A 12,582-nucleotide genomic window follows, 5' to 3' on the forward strand; every position below is an offset into this window, starting at 1 on the left:
AAACTACAAAACGTACGTAAGTTAAAATTATTGTTATTAAAAATGAAATATCTTTATAGTTATTAATCAAATGGTGCGGGTCTTTTTCATATATTTAATGGTGGTGTGGTGTGGATATTTATATGCGTGATTCTCTCCACTATTGTCTGGAGAGAGCGAAAAATTACAATTCCTAAGGAAAGACCAAAAAGTATTATTTACTGATAAAATAAGAGGCCTACAAGATTTTGTAGCCTCCCGATCATTTCAACAAGATCCCTTAGCAGGATAAAATGATTCTACCCTCTACATTCCAAAGTAGTTCACGAATCATGCAGCAGCTATACCAAGATGCTATGTCTATTGTTCGAAAGCATGGCAAATCTGACATTTTCTTAACTCTCACCAACAATCCACAATGACCTGAAATAGCTACTACTGTTTTACTCTCACAAGAAAAATCACTGATCGCTCTGACATTATTACTTGCATTTTCGCTTTTAAACTCAAAACTGAAGGTGAATAGGTTCAAGAAAATATATTTGGTATAAAAAAACATTCTAACAGAGTGTGTTTCATTATTATGGAAGCAAATGATTTTAAAATGACTGGTAGGCCTATTATTCATTGAAAATATATCTGAAAAAATTTTATTTGAACTTTTAATGAACTTAGTTTGCAGCACAAGCCTATACATCCGTTGATTTTGAGGAATGCACACTGTTCAAGACTTCTTTAATCATTGTATGTAGTGTTTCCTTGACAGTCCGGGACAAGTACTTAAATATCCGATACATTTTATTCACATTTTTGAACTCTATAAGGCAAAATGATTTCTATTGCGAGATAAATTATCTGTTTGTCAGTTAACTGTGCATATTTAAGATCCTGTCTAGCTTCCGTCCAGAATCTTGTGCTAAAAATGAAAACTCAACGATCAACGGTGATGAAAACTCCAAAGCCAATGCAGTTGGTGATATCAGCTATCAAGGATCTACGAGAGCTTAAAGGTCCTACTCCGAAGAAGATAGCAAAGTTTATCATGTCGCGCTATTCCACTGATGCCTGCAAGCTGCAGCGGCAGGTAGACACCGCCTTGAAACGAGGAGTGACCTACGGAATCCTGAGCACCGACAGGGGCCGCTACCAACTCGAGGACCTGGACGACGGGTCACTGCACATGAGGTCACACAGACGTCGCCGCCACCGCCGCTCTCCTTCTGGACGTAGGCACAGGAGGGGAGGACGTCGTGGGAGCTCTAGACGCAGGAGACGTCGCCACTCTAGTTCCGGACGCAGACGCAGGAGCGGAGGGCGTCGACGACGCAGCTCTCCCATCCGTCGGCGAAGACGCTCTCGCCGCAGGAGGGAGCTACCTGTCAGGGAAGTAAAGAAGACTTCAAATAGAAGAGGGTGTCAGCAGCGGAACTGAGTGAGTCGGCCAGAGAACAAGTTGTGCTTGGATGTTGGTCTGTTGTGACTGCGCAACTAGTAGCTTTTGAAAAAATCAAACATATTGTACAAGATTTTCTGATCCAATAAAATCTGATTTTATTTTATCCGTCATTTTATTTTATACTCCACGTACCTCTCAATGCAGAAGTGAACGTAGTATATTAGGTTTGTAGGAAATACTAGTGAGATGTAGTAATATGAGAATTAGAGAAGTAATCCTGAGTAATTTAAGAAAGAAAAACCAAGGTGACAGTAGAAAGGTGTATACCATATGAAATAAAATATAGACGCAAGTTACTACTGGCTGTTCAGTTCAAAGTCTGTCATGGCTCGCTGTATGCCGTCATATGGCTAGTCGATGAGCTAGACGTTAGGACAACTAAACGGCAGAGTAGTGAACGCAAAAAAAATGACGAGATCAACAAAAACTAGAATGATGACTGCAGAAAACCACAATCATCAAACAGCTGGAAAGGAAGGCAGACGAGGAGAAGAAAAATGTGTGAAGTGATGCAAAGATAAATTAAAGTGCAACGTAAGGAGAAATGAAGAGGATGACGAATAGAAGGGTGTAGGCTGTTGCAGACGTCAACTACAAAACAAGTTAGACAAATATGGGACTAGATGAACAATACTTATTTACTTACTTACTTATGGCATTTGGAGAACCCGGAGGTTCATTTCCACCATCAGTCTCTATCCTGAACAATATTAATCTAGTTTCTACCATCATATCCCACTTTTCCCAAATCCATTTTAATATTATCCTCCCATTTACGTCTCGACCTCCCCAAAGCTCTTTTTCCCTCCGGCCTCCCAACTATCAATCTATATGCATTTCTGGATTCGCCCATACGTGCTACATGCCAAACATCTGGATTTAATGTTCTAATTATGCCAGGTGAAGAATACAATGCGTGCAGTTCTGTGTTGTGTAACTTTCTCCATTCTCCTGCAACTGCATCCCTCATAGCCCCAAATATTTTCCTAACCATCTTATTCTCAAACACCCTTAACCTATGTTCCTCTCTCAAAATGAGAGTTCAAGTTTCACAACCATACAGAACAAAATGTAATATAAACGTTTCATAAATTCTAATTTTCAGCTTTTTTTTAGAGGAGACTCGATGAAAAAAGTTTCTCAATCGAATAATAACAGGCATTTCCCATATTTATTATATGTTTAATTTACTCTTGAGTGTCAATTTATATATATATATATATATATATATATATATATATATATATATCCAAGATATTTGGATTTTTCCACCTATTCAAAGGATAAATTTCCAATTTTTATATTTTAATTTCGTACCATGTTCTGGTTCACGAGTACAGCTGTGTATTGGATATTAAAATCTACAAAACTTGAGGTGGTTTGATAACATTATTAACATTAGAAATGAAATATTATTATAGTTAATACCATAATGTGATTATTTTATTTTTCATTAATATATATATATATATATATAACTACAAAACTTACGTCAGATAATAATATTGCTATTAAAATCAAATATTTTTATAGTTATTAATCAAGTGGGGTTGGGTCTTTTTCATATTCTTAATGGCGATGTGGTGTAGATACTTATATGCGCCATTCTCTTCAATATTGGCTCGAGAGAGCGCAAAAATTACAGTTCCTAAGGAAAGACCACAAGGTATTTATTTACTGATAAACAAAAGGCCTACAAAATTTTGTAGTCTCCTGATCATTTCAGCAAGATCTCTTGGCAGGACAAAATGATTTTACCCTCTACATTTCAAGCTCTACATGCAGCAGCTATACCAAGATGCTATTTCTATTGTTCGAAACTATAGCAAACCTGACTTTTTTTAACCTTCACCTACAATCCACAATGACCTGAAATAACTATTGCTTTACTCCCACATGAAAAACCCAATGATTGTCCTGAGAGTGTTACTTGCGTTTTCGTGTTGCAACTCAAAAACTAAAGGTGGATAGGTTCAAGAAAAAGTATTCGGAATAAATAAAAATTCAGAGAGAGTATGTTTCATTATTATGGAAGCAAATAACTTTCAAAATGTCTGGTATTCTTAATTGAAGATAAATGTGAAAAATTTTTATTTGAACGTCTAATGAACTTAGTTTGCAGCATTTGCTGCACAAGCCACTAGTCGTATATTATTCACTAACTCTTGATGACAGCAATGACATTACTGATAACAAAGCTTGAGATTTTTATCCGCGGGATTGATCAAGATGTTAGTACAGGAACCACCACTGGTTGTAGTTTTCATGCCAACTACCTTTCCTCAGTCTCCTTACTTCCTTGGCTGTCTGTCGCATGTAATCACTGCAGCTCAAGTTTTGGTCACCACTGGTCTATGGGTTGGGGTTCACTCAACCTCTAACAGAAATTAGTACCAGGGAGCTTTCTTTGGCAGTAAATACATTAAGTACATAGGACTGACATCTCTACTGTTACTAATGCCGATGTCTGTGGGCGTCCATGGCCTGTAATAGGGATTACTTCACTTTTTAATTATTGATAACAGATATAAGGGGAGTTTCCATTAACCATGCTGACGTCTTATAGCAAGACGCCGCAGAATTTTCAAGGTTGGAACACTAATTATAAGTTTGATGAAGTTGTGACATACGGGATGAAGCTGGTTTATGCATCGTGATTGAATGCTTATGTAGACCGAGTTGAGATCATTAACGCGCGGACATGCTGCAACAGTTGCACTGTTCCAATTAGCGAACTCAGATTACCGTTCCAACAATTAAATCAAAACAGGTTCAAACGCAGGACACCAGGAACTTTTACAAATGCACACGCTACAGAGTACGGCTGTAACTAGAGCATAGGACCGACCATCGCAATATCCCCGTTGCCATGGCAACTCGCTAGAAATGAAACAAGCGGAGGAAAGAAAGCGAATCGCTATAAAAGAGATTAATTTTTACGTCTTCAGATTCCAGGCTCAAACTGTGTAGTCTTTTCGTCCTCACTTTATTACAGTAATATTATGTTTAATATAATGTAACAGTGGATTTATTAGTCAGAAATGTTGCTAAATTGGAGTAACGACCGGAACAACTTTCTTTGAGGCTCCAATCTGCTGTACAGCTCATGCATTTTGTCAAGACACTCGCGATGCGCAACGTTTCAATGGAGGGGGTAGAGTAGAAGGAAAGGTCGGGCGTGTGTCTACCGAGTTCAAGCCAAAGGCTAACAACCCATTCCCCTATAATCATCCGATCTCATGCGCAGCTCTGTAGGAAGAAGGGGAGAGAGTCTGGACATAATGCATGAGCTGTAGGTTTGAATCGCTCTTTGGTCGATTGCTCGATTCAGTTTTATCCGAAAAATTTCGCAAAGTAAAGCAATTGCCAGGTAATGCTTTGGCGAATCCTTGGCCCCATTTCATCAAAATATCACCTCGCTATCATCAATTACATCGATTCTAGGTACCAGCGCAGTTAATACAGCGTTAAATAACCCACTAAAAACAAACTGATGCCTAAACAATGGAGATCAAAGTGGACAAAAAGTTATGGAGCAGATATTCTCCTGGTACCTACTTCGTTTTCTAGTGTCAATTTATTTATGTATTAATCCTTTATTGCCTGACGTTAAATATCAGTTTGTCTATTTAACACATATTTTGTTTATATTGATTTTGCATTTATAGTTTGCTGCTCAAAAGCAGGTTCTTCACTGCAAACCCAGTATTCTCCTGTCTTCCCTTTTTTGTTTATATAATATAATATAATATAATGTAAACATTGTATTTTATTGTTTTGTATGATTTATCATAATACGGGATGCCCCCCCCCCCAAAAGTAACCGAAATGCTTGTACCACACAAATTACAATATCACAACTAAGCGTTCTACATGTCTTTCGTCATTGGCTATAACTTCTTCCATGCGCTCTACTATCCTGGTAAGCATAGCATCACAGTCTTCTCTTCTTAGGTTGTGCATAACTCTTTCGATGTTTTCACGTAGAGCGCCTAGAGTACGTGGGACTAGTATGGAGCACTGTTCTATCAATATTCCCCACAGAAACGTATCACATAAAGACAGATCGGGACTTCGTGCAGGATACGGAAAGTCTGATCTCCTACTAATCAGTCGACTAGGAAAAGCTCTTGTAGTAGGGTTAGATTTCCATGGCCAGTATGGGCGGTTGCCCCATCTTGTTCAAACACTTGCTGTCCCAAATCAAGATTATTTAACTCACAAAATATTATCAAATACCCTTGAAAACGTTCTGTAACTTGTTGTCTGTATACATTTGCATCGACATTTATCCTGTTTCCATGTTCATCATGAATGAAGTATGGACCAATGATGCCATGGCTGGACACAATAGCCTACACTGTTACTTTTTCAGAATGTAATGGTCTCTGTTCATACTCTTGTGGTTTTTCCCAACTAAGGAAAAGAAAGTTTTGTTTATTAACGTGGCCACTTAACAAAATATCACATTCGTCAGATCACCACACATTGCAGATATTGTGATTGGTAACAGAATCTGTCATTCGAAACATTTCCACCCATTGCAGAAATGTTTTTTTTAGGTGGTGGTGGTTTATGAAACACACCTTGATTGAAATAATCTGTAACAGAAACAATAAAAAGATATGTTACAAACTACATATAATTATACGCTATTATATAATTTCGGTTACCCTTTTTGGGCCACTCTGTATATTATATTATATTATATTATATTATTATTGCATTATAATATATATTTCTTGAGATGCTTTCGTATTATATCATAAGTATTTCTACATTCATCACATGTTACTATGATTTTGAATGACTGCCACATTCTATTTCCTTTTTCTTCCATACACTTGGTTCTTAAGACATGTAGCAGTTGGAAAAATGGACGAAGTGCCGAAGCGAATTGAAACCGGTGGCTGGTCTGGGAGGGGAATTCCGTGCGGTTGGAGGAAGGCGATCATTACTGCGGTCTCCCGGGTTTGCAGAATAATTTTAATTTCAAGCCCTAGTGGATCTTAGCCTACAAGCAGGTGAGAGGCGATCGACAATGCCTCATACCCTTCATTTTTTTCGCGACATAAAAAACAGGAAAAATGACGCACAGAAGTTACGTATAGTTCCGCTGACAAGTAATGTAGATATCACGTGATACTTGGCGGTTAATTCGACTGCAATAGCCAATTCCACAACGTCTATCTGATATCGTGATCTAGTATTCATGTACAGACGTTAACAAAACTCACAGATCGGGGGAAAAGAACTGCATGTGAAATGGTACTAAGTCACGTAATAGATTATTATTATTATTATTATTATTATTATTATTATTATTATTATTATTATTATTATTATTATTATTATTATTATTATTATTGCCCTGCGCTTCGCTTCAAATGATATCGTATTAACCTAGAAATTCAGCGGACATGGGTTTGATTTCCCACAGGGAAGTGTTGGTTTATCTTCCTTCCTTAGGAACTAGGAGTGTATCCCTCATATCCTGTCTCTGTTCCGTATTATCTTCAGCGGCTGACTTATTTCATATTGGCCACTTGATCAAGCACTGTAGATATTTGTATTGCTTCATATTTCTCGTAGTATTGAGTACCATAAAAATTACAGGACCAAATCCTTCGCATGTATAAGGGTATTATTACTATAATGGTTATTATTGTTATTACTTACTTACATACTTATTTACTTATGTCCCTATTTACACTTGCTATTTGTCGCGCAACATCAAGCGCTTTCTGTCGGCTATATGTAGCATCACCGTTCACTGTTGGCAGATTTCTCGTCTGCTACTCGAGGCTAGTTGTTGAGCTCGAGCAACGTATGAATGATGTGGTGAGCCTTTTAAATGAACAGAATGGATTTTAACAATAAAAAGTAGCTGTTTTAGCTTCTGCAGCATCAAGTGTTTTGTTAACTTGCACTAATGAGAAGCAAAAAAAAAAAAAATAAAAAAAAAGAGAGAGAGAGACTGGGAAAGGAGATGGAGGTCCAGAAGGCAGGAGAAAGGGTTATTCCATGTTCTCAGTAAAGATTTCAAACTGGAACAAAATTGTCCAATAGATATTTATTATATTAAAATGAATTGAAAGTTTAATTTTTTTTCTTGCATATTGACTTCTGATGTTCTTTATTTTTGTTTTGATGTCGGAGGGAATAGTATTGGGACGAACTGACTGCAAATTTTTACAAATAAACTCCAGTGCATTTTCCCTCCGAATCCTATTGTGATAGTCCTTATTTCTGATGTCATAAAAGTATGGAAATTCCTCGTAAAACTTGATTAATTTCATTACTTGTTTTTTTTTCCACTCTGACATGATGCTACAAAGCGCGGGAAGAGAGAAACAGCTGATTAAAAGTTGTCTGCTACTGTTTTTCCGAAACATGTTCGGGTCCTGTCGCGTCAATTCGGCTGGCCCACCTAGGAAATGTCGCACAGAAATAGAAACAGCTTCTACTCAGCAGATGTCGAAAGGAAAGGAACGAAATCCGTACTGCGCATGCGCCCGCGCTGTAAGTCGAACGACAAATAGCAGGTGTAAATAGGGACTATGGCTTTTAAGGAACCCGCAGGTTCATTGCCGCCCTCACGTAAGCCCGCCATCGGTCCCTATGCTGTGCAAGATTAATCCAGTCTCTATCATCATAGCTCACCTCCCTCAAATCCATTTTAATTATTATCCTCCAATCTACATCCTCCCCAAAGATCTTTTTTCCTCCGGCCTCCCAACTAATACTCTACATGCATTTCTGGATTCACCCATAAGTGCTACATGCTCTGCCCATCTCAAACGTCTAGATTTAATGTTTCTAATTATGTCAGGTGAAGAATACAATGCGTGCAGTTCTGCGTTGTGTAACTTTCTGCATTCTCCTGTAACTTCATCCCTCGTAGCCCCAAATATTTTCTTAAGAACTTTATTCTTAAACACCCTTAATCTCTGTTCCTCTCTCAAAGTGAGAGTCCAAGTTTCATAACCATACAGAGCAACCGGTAATATAACTGTTTTATAAATTCTAACGTTCAGATTTTTTGTCAGCAGACTAGATAACAAAAGCTTCTCAACCGAGTAATAACAGGCATTTTCCATATTGATTCTACGTTTAATTTCCTCTCGAGTGTCATTTATATTTGTTACTGTTACTCCAAGATATTTGAATTTTTCCATCTCTTCGAAGGATAAATCTTTAATTTTTATAGTTCCATTTCGTACAATATTCTGATCACTAGACATAATCATATACTTTATCTTATCGGAATTTACTTCCAAACCTATCGCTTTACTTGCTTCAAGTAAAATTTCCGTGTTTTCCATAATCATTTGTGGATTTTCTCCTAACATATCCACTTCATCCGCATTGTTGTTATTATTATTATTATTATTATTATTATTATTATTATTATTACAAAGAATAAGTTCCAATTGTTCATTATTCTCAGACGATTTAAAGATCTTTCGTGTAATCAAAAGTACTGCCGACTACCGATTCCTTCAACGTGACATTGACGCAATTGGAAAGTCGTCTGAAGACAATGGCTTGAAAATTAGTGATTCCATGACTAATGTCAAACCTTTTCGAAGAAAGCTACAGTGCTTCTCTTAGATGTAACTATTAGGCCCTACTCATACTTAAATAATATTCAAATAAACAGATCTTTGTGTTAAAGATCTTGAAGTATTCCTCTTAAAACTTTATTTCCAAAGAATGTAGATTACGTATACAATTATGCAGTTAGAATGTTGGGACTAATGCGGTTAAATTATTCTTCCTGTATGTCTGATTTACTTCTAATACTTTACAATTTGAGATCGAAACTCTAATATGTATCTGTAGTCTGGAATTCTGTTACAACTGATTCAGCTAAGTATTCAACGAAAATTAGATTTATGCCCCGTGATTCAGGAACAATTTAACAATTGTGGTTATTTTAATGGTACAGTTTATATTCCAGACGCCAGTAATTTAATTCCCTATCTTCATTCAAGATCCTTAAAGGTGATATAACCTGCGATTCTTTTATAAACAATGTCAGCTGTCGTGTTCCTAACTCAAACTTTTCTAAAAGAGAAATTCTAAATGTCTTTTCCCTGTCTTCAGATGCATGAAAACTGCCAACTTGTACAACAATGAATTCGATCCATTTAATTTATAGACTTAGTTTTTGCATGCTTATAAAATATATGCCATAATTATTATTGTTAATATTTATCATTTTCATTAGTATTATTGTGTTGTTAACTGGACAAGAACCTTTTGGCACAATTACGTGTGGCTGTATCAGATATAACACCAGATTTTCAAGTTACTTTACTCGAGGGAAGAATAATGGTTAAGCATAATTATTAAGAACATACGTATACAGGGTTGTTTCCGATTTCTGATGACGAATTTGAATGACGTCATGTGCGTCAGGAATCACACCGACAGCTGAATTACGGCGAGAGGTAACAGACTAGTAGTGAGTGATATCATAATCAGAGTGCACTGTGTATCACAGTAGCAATGCCCAAGAAAATCGAGCCTTTTTGGGAGGGGTACATAACTCTTTCCGATGCCAAGTACAGTTACGTTAAAATCAAAGGAGCATGCAAAACACGTGGTTTCGTTATTACCAAGAAAGACATCTTGTGTGTACCTAATCAGACTGGCAAAGCTCGGATGGGATTAATTCCAGAGTGTAAAAAGCAAGCAAATCTACCCCCCGTCACAAGTCACCGCACCCCATGAGATGATACAAATTAATTCCATTCGAGTTTTACCAACCTTATTAAGTACACAGAAGATGCCTTTCTTGGAAATAACGAAACCTCGTTTATTGCAGGCTTCTTTTATTTTCACTTAACTGTACTTGGCATTGGAAAGGCGTAATGTACCCCTCCCAAAAAGGCTAGATTTTCTTGGGAATTTCTGCTGTGAGTCGCCGTGCACTCTATGAGATCACTCACTACTGGTCTATTACCTCGCGACACAATGCAGCTGTCGTGTGACTCCTGACGCACATGATGTCATTCAAATTCGTTATCAGAGATCGGAAACAACCCTGTAGTATATCAAGTCATTTACTGTGAATTGTTGATTGAATTGATATAGGAACGACTTAACTAATGATTAGTTAATAACAGTTCACCAGTACATCAAATGCTGCATAAGAAACATTATAGTCTACAAGGTTATTCAAAAGTAAGTTCCTATTTTGAAATGATAAGTTTGTCAAATTTTTAGATTCCACAAAAATAAAAAACACCAGTTTCTTCGCAAAGAAATAGGATTTTATTAAAACACACAAAAAAAATTAAATATGATCACCACCGTGTTGTTCAATAAGAAATACTCTTTCTTCTACGCTATAAACGGCATTAGTAAGCACATTCCTAGGGATGCTTTCAGTGACATCCGATATTGACTGTTTGTTCCTTACGTGTAGTAGGTCTACTGAGATATACCTTTTCTTTTAGATAATCCCACAATCAGTAGTCAGCTGGATTTATATGTGGTGACCTAGAAGGCCAACTATTCGGAAAATGTCTACTAATTACACGATCATCGAATGTGTTGCGCAGTATGTTTTTAAATTATTGTGGGTGTAAGATGGAGCGCCGTCTTGCATGAAAACAATGTTTTAGATTTCATGATTCTGTACCGCTGGTATTGCAAAGTCTTGCAACATTTGAAAATATCACTATCCACTTGAAGTCACTGTTTTGTTTGTCCATTTTCAATTTCTTCATAGAAATACGGTCCTATTATGAAATTTGACGTAAACCTACACCAGACAGTAAGCTTGATATCATATAAAAGTAAAACCACTGTAAAAATTATTAAAATTACTCTCCTACAACTGCCGTCGGTATTCTCAACAACAATTATTATTGTTTATACAAGCGTGACACAGTTACCACAACAACGAAACACGCATCGATAAAAAAAAACCAACCTTCTAAACAGTATTGGTACCCATCATTAATTCATTTAGTGTACTGCCCAAGGGCAGGTCTTTAACTGCAAACCCAGCTTCCGCCAGTCTTTCCTATTTTCTGCCTTCCTCTTTGTCTCCATTGTGATCTATGTATCTTAATGTCGTCTATCATCTGATATCTTCTTCTACCCCGAACTCTTCTCCTGTTCACCATTCCTTCCAGTTCATCCTTCAGTAGGCAGTTTCTTCTCAGCCACTGACCCAACCAACTCTTTTTTCTCTTCCTGATCAGCTATATGAAACCAAACTGCTGATATGTACAGAAGATATAGCTGTTTCAAAATGGGAACTTACTTTTGAATAACCTTATACATTGATTCACTGAAGAGAGTACCATGCATTATTATATTCATTTTCAAACAAATGTTGATTGTGTTTTATTTAAAAAAGTAACTGTAGGGAAATATTTCAAGGAATAGTTTTTTCATCATCATCGTACTTGCAGGTATTAGGCCTAGTGGCCTGTTACGGTCTCCGTCCATCTTTTCAGAGGGCGTCCCAAAGATCGTCTTCCATGTGGTATATAGCGGAGAATTTGTCTTGGGAGTCGAACTGTCCATCCTGTTGACATGGTTAAGCCATTTTGTCTATAGTGGTTGAGATGTTCATTAATAAGTGTAATTTCCAATTCTTTTGTAATTAGTTCATTCCTTTTGTGATCAAGCAAGCTGTAGCCGGCAGTCCTCCTTAGATATCTCATTTCCGCAGTTGTTAGGCGTTGAACATCTGAGTTTCGGACAGTCCAGGCCTCACTGCCATACATGAGGACAGGTCTTGCTAGAACTTTATATGCTTTTAACCTGGTGTGTTTTTGGTTTTCGTGGTTGTGAAAATCTGGTTGATGGTTCTTAAGGCTCCATTAAAATGTTGAATATTTTCAGACAGGTAACTATGTCAAATTATGACCTAAATATTTAAATGAGTTTACCTGTTCTAACGTATGGGTTCCAGTGCAAATTTTACTCCTAACAGGCTGTTTACCTTAGGACGCCATAATTTTTGTTTTGTTTGGGGAAATTTTCATATTGAAATTTTATGCTATTATATTCAAATGATATATTGAGCATTGCAGCTCGTCTTCATTTGTACTGTAGCCTATCTAGAGTACAATTTCGGAAGAGCGAGATGTTTCCATGAATTGTTAGTCGCCAATGTCTGA

The 12,582-nt window shown here is 37.0% G+C and overlaps 1 protein-coding gene and 1 long non-coding RNA gene across 2 annotated transcripts in view; both read left to right on the forward strand.

The window, feature by feature from the left end:
• LOC138715663 (uncharacterized) overlaps window positions 1–12,582 on the forward strand; it is a 364,471-nt gene that overhangs the window by 18,377 nt on the left and 333,512 nt on the right. The gene's annotated exons all lie outside the window — the stretch shown is intronic.
• On the forward strand, window positions 815–1,482 carry LOC138715662 (histone H1.2-like). Its single transcript, XM_069848733.1, has one exon. The coding sequence runs from the start codon at window positions 902–904 to the stop codon at window positions 1,409–1,411; it is 510 nt and encodes a 169-aa protein (XP_069704834.1). The 5' UTR covers window positions 815–901; the 3' UTR covers window positions 1,412–1,482.

This window comes from Periplaneta americana, chromosome 15 (assembly GCF_040183065.1).
Source record: "Periplaneta americana isolate PAMFEO1 chromosome 15, P.americana_PAMFEO1_priV1, whole genome shotgun sequence".
Taxonomy (NCBI): Eukaryota; Metazoa; Arthropoda; class Insecta; order Blattodea; family Blattidae; genus Periplaneta; species Periplaneta americana.

Excerpts from the sequence above, each read along its gene's own strand:
- LOC138715662 (XM_069848733.1), top strand. The coding sequence starts at position 902 with ATGAAAACTCAACGATCAACGGTGATGAAAACTCCAAAGCCAATGCAG.